Below are 18,821 nucleotides of genomic sequence, written 5' to 3'. Positions count from 1 at the left end.
GATTTTTCCGGTTAATTCCCATCCATGTTTTCAAATTGATGTCATCATAGTCTCTGCAGTTCAACACAAAAATACGTCAAAAACGTATTTGGACTGAAAGCGTGGTGGTAAATCCTGAAACAGGTTTCAAGTCGGAGATTAAAATTTGGGGTAATTTTGAAAACGAGACGGATTCATTGTTGATTTCCAGTGCTTTCACCTCGAAGCCAATTTTCTCTCAAAACGAAATTTGAGCTTTTGGAAGGAAAACAAAGGAAGTGAAAATTAGAAGGAAGTTTTTAAGAAATTGAAGAAAAATTTATACGAGCGTTGTGTCACTGTAGCATGCTGCAGCCAGGCTAGCATTTATGGAAGATAGTCAGAAGAAAATTTCTGATTTTAGGGAAGGTAATTTTAAAATCAAAATGGAGAAAAATGAGGAAATCCCGTTTTTAGAAAGTAGAAGGAAGCACTGCTGATTTTGCAGAATGCAATGGAGACAGAGGTCAAATTTTCAAAGTTTATTATTTTGTAAATTGAATAAACTATTCAAGCTAGGATTTGCTAAATCCATACTTTGAATTAGCGATGGATTTTACCAACGCTTTAAAAAAATTAATCCATTGCAGCTAAAATGCTACGCTCTTAATCGTTAGAAAAGTTTTTTATTCAAAGAGGAAAATGCTGGATGTCCTTACCACCAGATTGAAAAAAATGGATTATATACTGGAAAACATGTTCCACACCCCTGTGTAATCTATGTTTATGTTACATTTTATGTTATTCTGCCAATTTCTAATTCATTTTTATTTTATTCCATTTCTTATTGAAAGTAGGATACTTGAGTCTGTTCAAGCGGTGGGTTTTATTCTGAATACGTTATTGAAAACGTCATCGGGATAAATGACTCGATAACTCCTTTGAGGATAGTCTCCTTCAGAATACTCATATTCCTAATTTAATATTACAGAGTCACATTAATTTTCTAGTTATTTCCATTTTCGTAACATTTATATTGCAAGTGCTTCTTATTTTGCTAAAACAGTTTTGGGTTTGTGTTTTAGCAGTTTTAAAAAATTCAACCCCACTGTGTCCCTCTGAGTGAATGAGTTATTACCCTAAACAATATACCGAATCGCATGAAAATGGCATGCTAAACCCATATACAGAGAGTTCACTACTTTGAGTAATCAGACATGCACTGTGTTATACAACTAGTTTTGTCTGTCGTGCATAGTGTTTGTGGTTCGTTATTGTTAATGAGAATGTCTTCCGATGTTTGCGTCAGTCATTTTGTTTGTCATCGTGCCATCTCTCTTTTAGTTGTTATTAGTCCATTTGCCGTTAATTTGTGTCATTAGGGTTTTGTGTGCGTCACTCATGTTGTTAAAAGCGTATGTTCTTTGAGAGAAAGTCCAATCTAGTCGAAGTTTTCGTTGAATAAAGTCGTCATTTTGTAGTTGTTGGTTGCTGCTGATTATACGATCGCTATTGAAGAATCTTGGTTTTTTAAAAACGTAATTGCGAACTGGAGTCTGATTTATGAGCTTTACCTGTCCTGTAAAACTTAGTAGTTTTACAACTGAATACCGTAAATCCTCGAATTAGCCCCTTGGGCGCTTGTTTATTTTTCATATTTTAAGATGGGGGTTATTCGAGGGGGCTTATACGAGAGGGGCTTATAAAACTTTAATAGACATCAAGAAGACATTACTAAAAGACCTCGTATATTTTAGTATGAATTTTTTTAATAAACATTTGATTATTTATTATCAAAAGTATGAGCTTTTGCGGTAATTCGATAAAACACCAAAGCAACCTCAGGTGGCAGCAATCAACAAATCGAGGGGGCTAATTCGAAGGTTTACGGTGGCAGTAGGGGCTTATTCAAGGAGGGGACATTTTCGGGGGAGGAGGGCTTTTTGAGGAGGGGGGGGGGGCAATTCGAGGATTTACGGTAAGCCTGTAAGAGACGCTGCGAAGGAGAGTCTTCACTTACTCCGCATTGTCACGTTGAAAGAATTTAGGCCAAATCATACATCTTCTTGACTGGCAGTAACAAAAGACCTGTTTCGATATCTTGTGACGATTGCATGCAGCAAAATGATAGAAGATACAGTGCTTATAATTTTCATTGCTGTAGTTACTGCGCTTTTCAGCGAAGGTAAGCTGATCATGACCAGTTAATATTTCCTTATATCCTAACGAATACTGCTAGTATGGTATCAAGTAAGAGCTTAACTAGTATTTGTTACGAGAAATTGAAAGATATCATTGCTAAAAACAGTTAATCATAATAGATGGAACGTGGTATGGAGTGATGAAGTAATCTGCATTATCATTAGGAGGTGAAAGTTTCTATTCTTAAAGTTAAGATATTTTATGTTGGGTACGTTCTCATTCACAGAATTGTTATATTCATCAATTTTTCCATAGTCTTGGTATTGCTTATGAGGATTTTATCAAAGTGCTAATGTCTGTTCGTGGACAAAAATATCCATTTAAACAAATTGTCTCGCAACTTGTTTCCAGGATGAAAAACTTGCATATGCTGGCAGCTTGCTGGACTTCTTGTGTTTCACATCAGACCTTGTGACCCAAAATATCAAATAAGTCATGTATATTATACTATAGTGATGTATATATGGACATTGTTGCTCGCAGCGGAAATGATTCTGCTCACAGGTTGCAGCTGATAATGAGATATGAGAGGTGTCAGCAAAATCATACATGTTTTCCAACTGGGACTTGTTTGACTTGTTGGAAATTTAGGCAACACGGACAAGTGGCTAGAGTGACAGTGCTGCAAGTTGTGGATTCAAATTTAGGTTTCTCCCATAATATGGTAATTCTATAAAGTTAAGCAATTCCTCTGTTTCTATTAGAGGAAGGGCAACAAATGATTGGGCTTTGCTTAAAAATTTGTTTAATGCAGCTGGATAGGTAAGTCCTCAAAACACAACACCCGTGAAACGAGGAGTCACTTTTTAATTTTATGAGTGACATGTAGATCCGTCAGATTTTCGTAACTATGCCCTGACAATGTGGGTAGATTGTGGGTAGGATACACCTTAGTATTTTGTGCTTTGATATTAACAACTTAATAGTTTCAAATGATCATCCCATTTTTTGCAGGACTAACATACTTGCTGATTTATAGGACTGAAAAATACAAAAAGCTAACTGCAGAAGTAGAAAAAAATAGCAAGAAATGTAAGTTGTAGTTTAAAATTATATATCTATGCAAAAATTGCTTGAAAAGTACAGAGTGGCTGTTAACATGGTCAACAAATTAGCAAGATTACAATTGTTCTGTGCAGCATGTGTTGCAGAATGCTGATAGCAAAAGTTTATGTTTTTCTCAAAAGATTTGATAGATTGAGCACATTTGGACATTGAAAAACATGTAATTCAAATGTCTATTTGTCCAATACAGAACAGAGACTAAGCTAAATCTACTTCTGGGCTTAGTATAAATGGTATGATTATAGTGACATGTATTATATTGTAGTTATGTTGATGCAGTACTGAGTTTGAAAGCAGGTCAGCAAATCAAATATAATAGTGTTTTATTGATCTGAGAGGAATAGTGGCTGATGGGACATAATAGAAAGGAATAGAAGGCAGTTCCCCATTTCAAAACAATTATAGACTGCTAACAGATTGAGCTACCTTGATATCGAACAACAGGATGGTTGTCCATGTAAGTTCAAAGTGGCAGAGGGTCCTCTGCAGTTGCAGACAGAGAGGTTGCTTGAGACAATGGGTATGATTATACTCTGTGGTTCTAAAGACAATGGGCATAATTATGACAAATTAAGACCCAAAGAGGTCATGCAAACTAGTTATTCAGTTCTTGGTTATTTGATTGTTGAAAAGTTAAGAAGCACCAAAACATCAGTTAGAGCTCACTTTAGTTTAGGTTTCAATTTTAAACCAAGAAATTATTTGAGGAGCAACAGACTGCAAGCAAAAGGAGCAACAGACTGCAAGCAAACAAACAAACAAACAAACAAACAAACAAACAAACAAACAAACAAACAAACAATTTAACACAAACAAACAAGTTCCACCCTGTTTGCCATTAAAGTGTCAATTAAGAATATTATACTTTTAGTGGAAAAGAAGAAAGAGTCTGTTGCTGATATATCAAAACAAAGTGGGCAGAAGAAGAAGATAGGTAAGTACAAACAATCAATTGAACTTTGTTGTCCCATTACACGTTTGCTGATTATCTCATTGGTATAGATGCCTAGCTAAAAAGGCCATGTTGTTACTGAAAGCATAACGACTTAACTTTGACTTTTGTAGCTTCAAATATTTTAGCATCAAAATTTATCTTAAATATCTTATTTAAAAACTGAGGGTAAACTAACATTAGGAATCAATAGATTGAGGAATTGTGGTCAGGCCCAGACATATCTAGTTGAATTGTATCATTTTAGCATGCAATTGTAAGCATCCAACATCTTTTCCAGCTTTTTCATTTGAGTATGGATGACTTAAAATTGAGAGCATGATAGCACATCCAAACTGAGTTGTTTGAATCTTTGCACTTGATGGACTTATGATTTATGGTCATCAACATAACTGCAAATACAAATTCAGTTTTTCTTATTGAATTCTAACATTATTAAGCCTATAAATACATCATCTGACACTGAAATTATCATTGGTTTTTCAAGTTTTGAACTTATCTTCTTCTCTCGTTGAAAGGATATCTATTATCTTTTCCTTCACAGTTTAAACAAACAAAAGTATATATTTTTACACTTATTTATTTTAATGCTGTTTTTCTTTGCAGAAAGAGTTGAAGAAAAATTAAAGAGTCATAACAGGGATTTGTCAATGGTATGTTTTGCAATTGTTATGTTATCTGTATATAAAATATTGTTTTGTCCTTAGAAAAGCTTTGTCAATAGAAGCATAATCAATCCATGATTATACTTAATGATCAGAAAGGTTGAATTTTAAAAATTACGATATTTGGCAACCTGAGGACCTTCTTCTATTCAAATTACCAAAATCAGTGTAGGAATTTATAAAAGGCCTGATATATTGGAGAATTCAGAAGCATCAATAAGTCAAAAATCACTCTTTGATTGAAAGGACAAAAATTATGAGATGCTTCCAATACCCTTGTAAATGACATTAATTACCATTTTGTGTTATCCATTATATATTGACTTGAAAAATATTGAACCAAGGAAAGTGGCTGTGTTTTAAATGTGAGGGTCAGCTTCATTTCGAATTGGAACGCTAACTGATTCTTAGTGGTGAGGTCGAGTGAGTCAATAAAAACCAGTAAGGAGATTTTGCTCTTGACATTTTAGGTGAAGATGAAATCAATGTTTGCAATTGGCTTTACATTTACAGCCCTTATGGGAATGTTCAATTCCATGTAAGTATTTTGTGCAAATGCAATAGGAAAAGCTGTGTTGAGATATTTTTAAATAATATTTGCAAGATAGGTTTTAAAAGATTAAGATAGTTTACCTAACACTGACTATTTTAAGCACTCTTCTGGGTGTCATATCTTGTCATCCTAAAGCTTATTTAAAAAAATTATTCTTTAGAGCCTCAAGGAATGGAAGTAATCATTTTAAATGCTATTCTCTGATGTGGCCATAAATTAAACTCTAGACCTTGTCATAGAAAAACACCTTGTCAAGTGCTTCTATATCATTGAGCCAATTACATTATTTTTAAATTTGATGAAAATTTGATAAATGCTTTGCAATTCTTAATTATTCTTTAGAGCCTCAAGGAATGGAAGTAATCATTTTAAATTCTATTCTCTGATGTGGCCATAAATTAAACTCTAGACCTTGTCATAGAAAAACACCTTGTCAAGAGCTTTTATATCATTGAGCCAATTACATTTTAAATTTGATAAAAATTTGATAAATGCTTTGCAATTCTTAATTTTTTGCACCCAAAGTTGCTTTTAGACTAATAACAGTAAGTGGAATTCTTACCCCACTAGAAACTCAATAATCAGATCAGGCAAATTTTGATAGTAGCATTTTTTGTGATTATTGTATCTTAGCAAATTATTATCTTTGTGATTATATCAATATTTGGTTGCAGATTTGTTGTCTAATAAATTGTTTCTTGATTTTTCCTAGATTTGATGGGAGGATTGTAGCAAAACTACCCTTTGTACCAATCCCTCTAATGCAAGGTCTATCACACAGAAATATCAGAGGCGAAGACTACACTGATTGTTCATTCATTTTCTTTTATATATTGTGCACAATGTCAATCAGACAGGTAAGGCTTTTGCATTTTTTTCTTAAACACTTTGGAAAGAATCTAGATTTGCTTTAGGGCATAAAATTCCTGCAGCAAATTATTGTGATGGTTGTAGAATTTTTGCATTGGATTAAACCTTATAAAATACAGTTCACAATGCCCTTTTATTTCTTGGACCTAATTCTGTTTTGTTCACTCCATCTCTGTATCAGTAATTAAACATTTCTTTTTAAAAGCATATTGATTTGAAATTAATATTATATATCACAAATTATTTTTATTTCAACTTTTTATGTTATAGAATATCCAGAAAGTTCTTGGTTTTGCACCATCTCGTGCTGTCAGCAAAGTTGGAGGGGGACTCTTCACGCCGCCCCAGGCTTCAAAATGATTATGTTAACATTTTAAATGTTTTTTTGCTATGCAAAGTGAACCCATCAAAACAAATTTAAATATTTTTTTTGTTTTTGTTGGAATCTTTCATTTGTTCTTCAACCAATTTGACTTCTCTCCTTTTCATCCAACTGTTCATGCTATCCTTGTCTTCAAATGAAAATGTTAGTATTTGAAATCAAATTTGGGCTATTAAGTCAGGGGAATTAAGTTAGTTCAGTCACACTTTGGCTGTGATATATTCAGTAAATGGCCTGAATTTAGCTAAAGAATTGCTGCAGCTTATTTAAATTGGGCTAAAATTTCAGAAGTAACAGTGATTTGATGAGGGAGGGCCTGTGTGTATATCTGCCCTAATTCTGGATAGATTTGACTGTTCTTATTATGTAGGACTTTTAATAATGTTATTTTAAATTAAATAACAGAATCAAAAAGTAGATTTTCTAGAATGTAATGTGATGTTTAGTAATTCTTTAAGTTCCTTTAAACTGCTAAGGTTAATAAGAGATTGAGCAACAAAAGAGGTAATTGAAACTTCTCTTCTTGTTGGTCATTCCATTTGAGTTGAAGATGACCCCACACTCTATGTATTCTCAGTTAAACAATAAAGAGAACAAACAAATTTGGTCTGATAAGTATTCAACAACTTTTTGTTTTCATTTTTTGATAACATAAATATTTCTGTGAAGGGTAAATTTTGTGAAGGGTAAACGAAATGCATAATCATTAATTGAACTATAAATTTAAAAAAATCTACTCAAAACATTGTATTAAAACAACTGAATTAATAAATATCTCAAAATGAAAAACGTGAACTTGTCTACTATTTACAAATATTTACATTTTTACAGTAGCTCTTATGTAAATTCTATTGCATAAACATATTAACTAAATAAATAACAACACAGTGTATTTATCAGGATGTTTGTTATCTCTTGCATTAGGTCTAATGGAACCGAACATTAAACCCTATTAAGAGGCATTTGTGAATTATCCATGCTGAAAATTTGTGGTTTTCAAATTCCCCTTTTTCCTGTTCAGGCTATATATCTTTAGGGTGGATGCTCTGAAGTAATGTTTGATCCTTGTGTTTGTATTGACTACTATCAGAATCGTTTGAGAGTGCACATGACCTGTTTTCTTTCAAACCCCATTTCCTTTGTACAAGACAATATGTTTTGTGGACCCATCCACTCCTTTTCTCGGGAGTATATACCTTTCGGACACCCTATTAGGTTGTGCGGGTCTCTGATTCTACTAAAATCTAAACAAGCTGTCTATATCATAATGTTTCCACAAACAGTTTGTTCATGACTGGCCAAGAGACTGGTTGGTTCATTAAATATTTAAAGTATGTACAAAATAATTATAATATCCAAGTTCTTGCCACTAAAAAAATAGTTTTGCCTTGGATCAGATTTATTAGTTTGGAATTTTTCAAAAACCTTGCAGCTACATGTTTAAAGGCAATCTGTCTCTTTGTGGATTGGTTAATGAGAACAATAGCTGGAACAATAGCCTAAACACAATTCCAGGGCTCTGCCATATTTTTTACAATGCGATAAATTAAAGAGGGACTGGAAACAATAAAATCTCTTTGTTCTTATAATCAATCAACGTCGTGACAGATTGCCTTTAAGAAACACATGGCAAATCATTGGTTTTTCGTTTTAAAATACTGAAATACATTTTCTAAAGTACTTAGAAATGTGAACAATTTTTTTGCAGTACAGAATTTGAAAATGGCTTTGAAAAAAGCAAACATTTTACGACATACTAAAAGCTTTTTCGTCTGACACTCCTCAGAGCATAAAACATCAGAATAGGTTCCGAAAAAAGATGATGGAAAAATATATACCCAGTTGTGGATTGAAATAGGCCAATCAGAAAAACTCAAGCACAAGACCGGTATAGTTGACCAATCAGTGCCGCGAGCCTAAGGAAAAATTACCAAATATTTTTCCATCGTGTTTTTTCGGAACCTATTCTGACGTTTTATGCTCTGAGGAGTGTCAGACGAAAAAGCTTTTAGTATGTCGTAAAATGTTTGCTTTTTTCAAAGTACTTAGAAATCCTGCCTTTTATGAGTTCTGGCACCAAGGTATGAATGCAGCTAATTCTCTTGTCTGTTGCAATAAAAGTTAGCCCATTTTGATTTAAAAACAACAAAACTTTCTTTTTATGCCAATTCTTTAACTTTTCACATCATTTGCTTTTTAAAATTTTTGAAATGTGTAATTGATTTCTGAAATGGCATCCAAACATTTTGGGCAGTTTTCCTGCAAACACTCTTAATTAAAAGGTAGCATTTACAATGAATTTTCGCCTTGTGAAAAGCTGTTAAGCATTGCAGCCTTTTCTTTAGTTGTTTTGTGCAATACTTTTGGGAGGAGAGTTATATAAAGGATAAACTATGAATCTTTATATTCATTCTAAATTAGAATACAAACAGCAGACTTCGCATGTACCTGTACCACCTCGTCAGCTGTTGACGAATCTTTTGTTTTAAATTCATCTGGTGATCGATGTGTACCTTCGATTTTTTCTAAATCTTCCCAAGCATGTCTAACGTTCACTGAAGTTGAGGGTACTGCGTTTTCAAACCCCCCAACATCAATTTTGTTTGTTATGATTTGCCTGGTTTCTCTTGATGTTCGCTTCTCCTTCTTGGAATTTTCTTTGAATATAACTTCGAACGTGTCTTCGTACCTTTTTTCTATGAAGCTTCTTTCTGCCTTTTCAATCGAAGGGTGAATTTTCAATCTGAACATCCTTCAACCGCCATCGCTGTCATGACTGCAAAACGTCCTGTTTCAGGCCCGAAGCAATTTCTAAAGCTGCATTATTGGTCAGACGTCCAAGAAACTATGTAAGACTGACAATTATCGATGTTTGAACTCGTCTACAACCATTTTGTGTACAAATTAGCACATTAGACTCACCATGCTGGCGTCCATGTTTCTTTCTTGGAAACAACACAAAATAAATCAACTAATTCGAGCCCAGGGCCCTCCGTTGCTTTGCAGTAAAACAACAATTTTTCGCTTTTAGAACTTTGAATAATGTCCTATCCGACCATAAATTGTGTGAAATTAAAAAAAAATAGAAAAACTGCAAGTGTTATTTTGCATTAAGTTCTTTTTAATTAGATCTCGAGTTTTTTTGTTCCAGTTCTGGTATTGCCCGATGATCCAAGAGGCCTAGGCCCCATCATAATCCAATTCAACTGCCTAGTGGACTCTTTGATTCTGAGACCCGCGAAGCCAGAGGAGTGAAAAATCAGTAAAGGAAGATGGTAAACAAAATCTTAGTATTCCTTTCGAATCATTGTTCTCCAAGGATATGAGCTATCAGTATGATAATGAAAGTAATGACAGTAGATATGTGTGATTTTAGCTGTCTATTTCAGGGACTAGGCCAGACAGCATGCTTTGTCATGTTTATGTTTCCTAAATGTGTGAAGTCTATTGTTCTGCCTCATTAGTTTTATATCGTCTATGTGATACTTGCCAGAAAAGTATGAGTAACTGGTCTGTAACTAGACTAACAATGAAAAAATAATCTCGCTTTGGAAATTGACATTTATCAAATTTGTCAGCAAAGTAGTTAGAAAGGTTCCCAGACAATTTTAATGAGCCCCCAATGCCAATAGTGAAAAAAGCCTTCCAAACCAGCAGAGAATGAAAGCAATATCCATAACACACATGCCGATCAGAGAGGCTTCTTTAAATGCACAACTAGATGTACACCAGTCTGAATTTCATGGCAGTTTTCGAAGAGATCTCTGGGAGTGCACAAGTTATTAGCCAGGAGTGCAAGAGTGCATCTGTGATAAGTGTGCACATTTGAGTGTGCATCAAATTTCTCAGTGATTCTAGAGTGTGTACATATTTTTCCGTTTTTACTAGTTTACTAGTTTTGCTTGATAAAATATGTGTATGTTCGTGTGACAACGAACTCGGAAATAGCAAGCCTTCAAGTACATGAACATCAAAATGACAGTTTTCGAATGAATGCTAGTTTGTACTAATGTTGTAACAAAATCACACTATGTGATTTAATTTTGATTCTGTTCAAATCTTGTTAGTCAGAATGTTGTTGATTTGTGACTTTCGAAAATATCGTTTTATTTCTGTCAAAGAATCACTCAATTTAGAATTACACCTTTTTTCAATCTCAGTTGCAGACAAATTTAGGAAATCATTTTGCCATATTTAAAAATAACTTTTTATTTTGAGCCATATCAAAAAACACGCCAAACCACGCCTGTTCTTTGGATGTGCAAGAGTGCACCCGTTATTTTACAAAAATTTCTTGGGAGTGCAGCTGCCATGGAATCTATACTGTGGTGCACAGAGCCTTTGATTAAATGTTTAGATGCTGTCTTTGTAAGAAACACCAGATGTGTTTAGTTCAACTCAATGTGATTAGTGTAACTTTGCAGCTCTTACTGAGCGAGGCTTCAATCTCTTCAGAATTCTGGTAGTCTCAGCATAGTTGCCAAGTCTCCCCCATTCTCTTGGAGACTCTAGTATTTCAAGCTTGTCTCCAGCCGAGCTCTGCAACAGCAAAATCTAGAAAAATCTCTGGCATTCTATGATTTTCTAACATTCAAAATGCACTTTTACAATAAATTGCGACTTGCAGTTTTAATCTCCCTTCCTCCCCTGCTGCTTTTTGGTATAGTGTTGCCATGGAAATATTTGAAAGTTTGGGAACAACAGATTAAGCTCCTCCATAGCTAAACAGCACTGCTACGCAGTTCTCAAATCTCCAGCATTTTATTTCCTAAACTTGGCAACCATGTCTCAGGTCCTGGCAACCTGATTTTACAGAAGTTAAAGATACTTCGACTGGTTCTTTTAAAGGTGCAGAAATATGATGAGCAGACCACTAGTGTCAGCTTAAATTCCTTTAAGCTTAAAAATTGTGATTGTTTTCTGCATATTTTTTAAATAGCTTTGAAAAAAGCAAACATTTAGTAAACTAAAGCTTTTCGTCTGACACTCTTCAGAGTTTAAAACGTCAGAACATAGATCGAAAACTCTACGCTAAGAAATATATATACCCAGTTGTGGATCGAAATAGGCCAATCAGAAACACGAGCACATGACTGTAAAGGTTGACCAATCAGTGCCGCTTGCCTATTAGAATGTTACCAATGGAGTCCTAAGGTGAAAACGAACTCCTTTTGTCTACACAGTAGCGGTTTTTTCGTGCTTATGTAGATAGATTCTAAAACTGCTAGGTGGAACGACGATCGGGCTTTACCAATAATCCGAAACATGTCGCCATTATAGTTTTTTGCCCAATCTGGGTTTTTACAAAAGATAGGAAATTTCTCGGCTGACGTAAAATTTGGTCCTCAAAAGTGCCCGGTTCATCTAAAACTACCCTGGATCGGTAACAGCTCCCCACGTTTTGAAAGCCAAATAAAACAGGCCATAACAAATTGTTTCTTCGCGGTTAACCCACGTGTTGTTTACAGTACAAAAAAGGCCCTTCCGTCCATTCAAAAGGACTGCGTTCCTGCCACAAAAAAAGTTCTGTTGTTTATGAATTCACGTGCCAGTGTGATTCTGGCTACGTAGGACGCACCACCCAAAGATTGGAGGATAGGATAAAACAACACGTTCCATCTTATATTAGAAACAAAACACATCCCCAAAGAGAACAGCCACCTCGGTCTTGCAAATCCAAAATTACTAATAAAACCTGCGATTCTGCTATCGGGCAGCATTTGCTAGAAAACCCAGATTGTGCAAAAAACTATAATGGCGACATGTTTCGGATTATTGGTAAAGCCCGATCGTCGTTCCACCTAGCAGTTTTAGAATCTATCTACATAAGCACGAAAAAACCACTACTGTGTAGACAAAAGGAGTTCGTTTTCACCTTAGGACTCCATTGGTAACATTCTAATAGGCAAGCGGCACTGATTGGTCAACCTTTACAGTCATGTGCTCGTGTTTCTGATTGGCCTATTTCGATCCACAACTGGGTATATATATTTCTTAGCGTAGAGTTTTCGATCTATGTTCTGACGTTTTAAACTCTGAAGAGTGTCAGACGAAAAGCTTTAGTTTACTAAATGTTTGCTTTTTTCAAAGCTATTTACAAGTTTTGTACCACCAAAAGATTGTTTGCATATTTTTTACTTGTTTGTCCAAAGAGTTCATAGTTAATTTTAATTCAATAGTTTAGATATTTATGCAAAGTTAAGGTTATGGTCATATGTTAAGCCAAAGTAAAGATCTGGACATCAGATGAATACAAACTGTTACAATTATCTTTATTGCACTCCCAGAACAATTGCATTTCCATATGCTAAATATGCTTCACTTGGAAATGTTAAATATGTCAGAAAGGTTGTATACATATATATAGTATGTTATTGTCGAATGAATGCGGAAAACTTTTTTGTTTTACTGCATAGATGATGTTCTCAAAGCTAATGAAGTTCAAACACCAAGTGCTTGAAGCATTTATAAAAGAATTTTTGCTGATTTTGTATTAAAGCGCTATTTTCCAATGAAATGTAGTTAATCCAGCTTACTTATATACCCTGTCTTTTGATATACCTGTTTTTTATTGTCTTTGTCACTTGTGCTACAAAGATGACTGGAAATTAATGAAACATTTATCACCACAATGTACTGTTTTGCGCAAGCAATGAATAGCCTGTGTGTGGTTGGATTCGTGCTAGTGCTGACACGGCCATGATCTTAATAAAGAACTTGCTGTGTATTGAGTTGATATATAATTCTCTGAAGTACAAAAGTGCACTTTAACTGTTTCCTTTAGGAACAGTATAAATGGATCAACATTCAATTTTTGATTTATTTGACAAGAGTCCTTGGTTGATATAAGAAGATGTGGTCAGCTACATTGAATGGTAAACAATGGAAGAATGGAAATGAATGTTAGGATGTGACTGGCTCTTGAGCCCATCCACCCCCACCCCCCCCCCCCCCCTGCCAATTACATTCATGCTAACCCTACTGTTATTCAATTCTGAAGTTGATTCATGGTACCAATTAGGCCTTCTTCGTGGCAGCAGATGCTCTGTCCCTTCACTCTAGGAAAAACAAACAGTAGATTCATGCTACTCTAACTTTCTTTTTTGGTATTCTGTTGTTTGTGTGTCAAGGAATAAATTGAAATTTATAAGGGGCAAATTTTTTGGATTTGCTGTTGATATTTTAATTGACAGTTACAACTCACATGTTGACCCCACTTAAAGCCACAAGCAGTTGCTTGTAGAAATTAATGAATAAATCCAAAATCTTCTCAAACTATGAAATATTGTTCCTCTATTGCCTACAAATAAATAACGATAAATGATTTTTTTAATATGATGCAATTATTAATGCAATTTTCATTTATTTTTCAGTTGTTCTATTCGTTTTTCAAATCTATAATTGGAAAAGAAGTCATAGTGGAGCTGAAAAATGATCTGAGGTATTTTCCAGCTTTATTAAGCTTTTTTCTTTTTCAGAAATTATTATAATTACAGTAGTTTCTGGACTGATGTTCTTACATGTAGCATATCTCAAAAGAAATATGATTAAAATCTCTAGAAATAAATATCAAAGTTGGTTGTTTATGTTTGAGAAAAAGAAATCAGTTTAATGTCTTGTTATGTTGTTTTGCAGTATTTGTGGCACTATGGATTCTGTTGACCAGGTTAGCTTAATATTGGAAACAATTTTATTTGTTTTAGAAGTCTCCTATCTCCATGAACCAGTAACTTTCTCTGATAAAAAATCAAGAAAACATCATTTATGATGTTGTAAAGTATAATTCATGCAAATTTTTGGCATCACAGGAATTTTAAAAGCCATTTCTCTAGTTTGATAATTCAAAGTACACTCCTCTCGCGAAAGTATCCGGACACTTCAAAGATCGATTGTGCTTTCAGACAAATTTAGGCTGGCGATAACAACTTTTTTTAACTTAGTGATAATAATTTTTTGAGAAACTCTTCCAAAATAAATCAAGACATTGAAATGTTGCAAGACGTTTGCGCTTTCTATTTGTTATCATTTTTTGTTGAAATGAGAAACTTTTGCGCTACAAGCCTACAAGTCAGGTGACTTGGATTCAGTTAAAATAGGCCAATAGAACATGGTAATTTTTAAAAACTGGTTCTTTAGACATGCATGACATTTGGTTTCATAAACGTTCTTGCAAAGCAAACATATCATTCAGTGCAGGGCTATATAGTCACACTATTTCTTTACCGCTGCAAGTCTTGCTGAAATCGATCGGTACGAGGGTGCATTTACAATTCTTTATCATTTTCCTTGCAATATTTACCGGCAGCTTTTGTAAGTTCAATTGTTTGTGAACGTTTAATGCAATTTTGCGTAACGATGCAAACCAGTTTTGACTAGGGGGGACGTTCGGCCATTGATATCGCGAGAGCCCTTGCTTTTTTGACCGTGACAATTTTTTTATGCTTCTTGTTTTTAAAATCTTTTGTATATGTCCAAAGCGGCAGTATACTAGCAAATTAATGATGGCTGTTTTTCCATCATTGTGATAAAACAATATTTCTAGACACTGCTCCGAAGTTGATACTTTTGTTTCGGTTGCTACCATCTTGAGGAAAAACCCTCACAGAATTTGCTTGCATATCGAGAAAAAAGAAAAAATTCGAGGAAATTGATAAACACGTTTTCATGAAAACTGCTTTTGAAATTTGTAAAGAACTTTCTCTAACAAGAGATTCGAAATTTTACGGATACTTTCGTGAGGGGAGTGTATATCTTCATGCATACCCAGTAGACATTTCCTGCAGCTTGCTATCCAAATCTAAATTTCCAGCGCATTACCAGCCTCTATATGTTTTCTTATTGAACTAAATGTTTTTAAACTATTTACTTTTTGTCACTGAGACATAATCTGCTTATTCTTTATCAGTAAGTAATTTGATATTTGGTGCGAAAAAAGGACTTTCGTCGTTACCAACATTCAAAATATTACCTCAATGAAGCTAAAGCAAAATACTGTAGCATTAATTATTTGATTCTTGAATTAATGTCTATCTCCCTGTTTTGAATCAGTTTTCTTTATCAATCATTTTTCGTTTTAGTACTTGAACATTAAACTAACAGATATCAGTGTAACTGATCCAGAAAGGTATCCACACATGGTAAAGTTGCTTCATACATATTCAATCTGATTGCTTTCACTTTTTATGGATATTTGTTGACACATGTCCTTCAATTACTTTTAAGCAAAAAAAATTGCTGTGAAGTTGTGATCGAATTCTTGCATTCAATTCATATACTTTGGGGTCTCTGCATTCTCGATAACTTGATTTGCCATAGCCATTAAATATTGGAAACAACTATTATTTAAGGGAAGGTGCCAATTAGTATCATCGTTATTCACAATTTTGAATTACTCGCTACAGTTTTGCTTCAGCAAAAGGAAAGTGATGTAGGCCATGTATTAGCATGATCTTTAATATAGTTTTTATTATTTCTTTAGCAGATCATTGAATTCATTAACGAGGATTATGGAGTCCTATGGGCTAATTAATGCTAAATTGGGTTGTGTAGTCAAATTGAAGAACTTTAATGTTTGAACCCTATGCCAGCAATCATAGTATAACATTCAATAACATGTACAATTTGTTGTCATTATTTTATTTTAACAAGCTGACCAATATGCAATGAATTGTTTCTATTCTGATTTTGTAAAGGAGTATCTTTCTGACCGTAGTTATCTGTGAAGAACTGTTTCATTCGAGGGTCAGTCGTACGGTATGTGCAATTACCTTCAGATGAAGTAGATGTGACTCTTCTGCAAGATGCTGCCAGAAAAGAAGCCATGCAGGGAAAGCAAAAAGAATAAGGTCTCTCCTTTGATTGACAAGCAATTTTCGAAAGGTTGGAACACTCTTGCTACACTGGGCAAGATTGGCACCTGGAATCTCTATGAAAAGCAGAAGGACATATAAGTAATACATATGCACATCTCATTGGTCAATTGTGTATCTTTGTGTTTAACATCGAGGGTATTTTATTAGTATCTTGTTTAAGATACATCTCTAATGTAATAGGTAACAAATGTGAAGATTATCTATTATTTGTTATCTCTGCAGTGGGATTTAGCATTCTGTTTTCGATAATTTCTTATAATGGGAAAGGAAGACAGATGCTAGCTATGCTTAAGAACGTTTTATTTAAAAACATGCTTGACACTGTCTATTGAATGAGCACTGATGTTATTGCATCAGGCCTGGTTCAGACGGCCTATTTTTCATGTGCAGTATCAAACGGGCTATTTGATTCAAATGACATAGAAAATATGACAGTTGATTCAAACGCCGTATTAAATGCAATTTTGTTTGGTTGCTATTGTTTTAATCTCAGAATCGTGATGATTGGGCTTTTTTGAGTGAGAACCGCAACCAAGTGGGCGAAAATGAACAAATTGAAATTAGTACTGCTAAGAAATTTAATGACCGGAATTGAACAAGACGAAAAAATGTAGCTATACTACAGGAGAGTGTTGGTTTTAGCTTGCCTCATTAAGGAGAGGATTTGTTTTCAGGCCATGTCTATCTATTCCTGTTTCTTATAATGTGTAATCATAAGATCTAAGGTCGCCTGCATAACAAGGCCATGTCCCAGGGTTCAATGGAACGAAGGCTGGTTCTTCAGCAACTGCATCCAGAGCATGCTGGAGCTTCGAAAACCCACCATTCTTGAATCACACATCGATGGCGGGAATTTCGCCTTCGCATTCAACAGACAATAGAAGCTTTGTTCCAATCCCTCTCGAAAACAATAGACTGAAATATTGTAACAACTTGCAAAGTTTATGCATTTAGTTCAGCACAAGGGAATACGGTGTCTGAATTAGAACCGTACTTGTGTCGAATAATGCGGCCGCCCGTGTCGAACTAAATATTTGCGTCGAATAAAATGAAAAGTGGTGTACGAAATTGATTCAGACACCGTATTTATCATGTACTTAAATGAGTCTATTTAATACGGCACATGAATAATACGCTGTCTGAACTAGTCCTCAAAGTACTGACATGTATGTCTTACACTGTTTTTTGCCAGTTCATTATCATTATAAATAGATCAAATAAAAGTATTTTGAAATTGTGATCAATCTGAGGTCCACCCAAAGCATTACAGCATGAAAATGAGAATTCAAAAATTTCTTAAAGTCTGGGTCATTGTGAAGATGGGTAAATTAGACTAGAGAAAGAGAAGTATATTGTCTCTGCTCTCGCAGATTTATCTAAAGCCTTCAAGATAAAATTTATTTGTCTAGAAAGTGCATGCCTTTGGATTATAAAGCAAATCATTCATACATATCCAAGATATTCTTTTCAATCATGAAAGGGTCGAAATTGGAGGACGATTTTTCTCCTGGGCAAACCTGTGATAAGGTTTTCACCACAAGGTCTTTTGTAACTGTCTAACGATCAGAATCATCAAGTTTACTTCGCATAAATACAAACTGCATGGGGCAATCCTTTTGACGTTAACCTTCTACCTCTTTCTAATATCTAGCAGACATATGTATTTTCAAAACACATTTGGCATGATATATTGCAGGCCTTAAAAGGCGATATCTTAAAACTCAAGAAAGATTTTGCAATATGGTGTAAGGTTTGAAAGATCTTCTTTTTATATAAGAGAGGTATAAAATCTTTTTGCGAAACTAAATGCTTGCGGAGTAGAAAAAGCTCTCTCTTGCTTTTTCAAGATTACCTCACCTAGGGAAAGCAAAATGTCAAAGTTAAAGGACACATCAGCACCTGGGGAAGGGTTGGAAAAAAGAATCACAAGGCTCAATACTTAGCCCTCTGCTCTTTCTCTTTGATATTTTCATAAATGATATTTTTACTGCCTTGATAATGGATTACTCTTAAATTTTGCTGATAACAACATACTTTCTACCACTGCAGCTAACGCTGATACAACAGACAAAAGACAAACACCACTAAATGTCTGTAATGGTTTTGAATGAAACGACTGCAAATCCCTCAAAGTTTCAAGCTATTGCCATTCGAAATAGGGCTAAACATTTGAAATTAATAGCGAGTTTACGGTAATAGCAGATAGCCATGTAACTTGGCATTGAGAATGAACAAAATCTCAAGTTTGACACTCATATCGATAAAATCTGTAAAAAGCAGCCAAGCAGTTTAATTCCCTAAA

At 34.5% G+C, this 18,821-nt stretch overlaps 2 protein-coding genes across 2 annotated transcripts; both read left to right on the top strand.

Annotated features, from left to right (window-relative positions):
• The first annotated feature begins 1,973 nt into the window (after positions 1–1,973).
• Positions 1,974–7,754, top strand: LOC135693450 (calcium load-activated calcium channel). Its single transcript, XM_065211947.2, has 7 exons — positions 1,974–2,143; positions 3,115–3,192; positions 4,097–4,159; positions 4,784–4,830; positions 5,313–5,380; positions 6,108–6,252; positions 6,536–7,754. The coding sequence occupies exons 1-7, from the start codon at positions 2,083–2,085 to the stop codon at positions 6,623–6,625; spliced, it is 552 nt and encodes a 183-aa protein (XP_065068019.1). The 5' UTR covers positions 1,974–2,082; the 3' UTR covers positions 6,626–7,754.
• Positions 7,755–9,765: 2,011 nt separating this feature from the next.
• On the top strand, positions 9,766–16,746 carry LOC135693451 (U6 snRNA-associated Sm-like protein LSm2). The gene is made up of 5 exons (XM_065211948.2): positions 9,766–9,922; positions 14,021–14,088; positions 14,283–14,313; positions 15,725–15,784; positions 16,360–16,746. The coding sequence occupies exons 1-5, from the start codon at positions 9,920–9,922 to the stop codon at positions 16,489–16,491; spliced, it is 294 nt and encodes a 97-aa protein (XP_065068020.1). The 5' UTR covers positions 9,766–9,919; the 3' UTR covers positions 16,492–16,746.
• The last annotated feature ends 2,075 nt before the right edge of the window (positions 16,747–18,821 follow it).

This window comes from Rhopilema esculentum, chromosome 11, assembly GCF_057945365.1.
Source record: "Rhopilema esculentum isolate cy_ngs chromosome 11, ASM5794536v1, whole genome shotgun sequence".
NCBI classification, from domain to species: domain Eukaryota; kingdom Metazoa; phylum Cnidaria; class Scyphozoa; order Rhizostomeae; family Rhizostomatidae; genus Rhopilema; species Rhopilema esculentum.
The sequence above is the reverse complement of the archived record's forward strand: the minus strand, read 5'-3'. Positions and strand labels throughout refer to the sequence as shown.

What these genes read in the sequence shown, in the direction of transcription:
- LOC135693450 (XM_065211947.2), top strand. Translation starts at nt 2,083, where the DNA reads ATGATAGAAGATACAGTGCTTATAATTTTCATTGCTGTAGTTACTGCG. An exon ending in AGAAAAAAATAGCAAGAAAT is followed by an intron (nt 3,193 to 4,096) that starts GTAAGTTGTAGT and finishes TTATACTTTTAG; the next exon opens with TGGAAAAGAAGAAAGAGTCT. An exon ending in TGGGCAGAAGAAGAAGATAG is followed by an intron (nt 4,160 to 4,783) that starts GTAAGTACAAAC and finishes TTTTCTTTGCAG; the next exon opens with AAAGAGTTGAAGAAAAATTA.
- LOC135693451 (XM_065211948.2), top strand. An exon ending in GAGCTGAAAAATGATCTGAG is followed by an intron (nt 14,089 to 14,282) that starts GTATTTTCCAGC and finishes GTTGTTTTGCAG; the next exon opens with TATTTGTGGCACTATGGATT. An exon ending in CAGAAAGGTATCCACACATG is followed by an intron (nt 15,785 to 16,359) that starts GTAAAGTTGCTT and finishes TTCTGACCGTAG; the next exon opens with TTATCTGTGAAGAACTGTTT.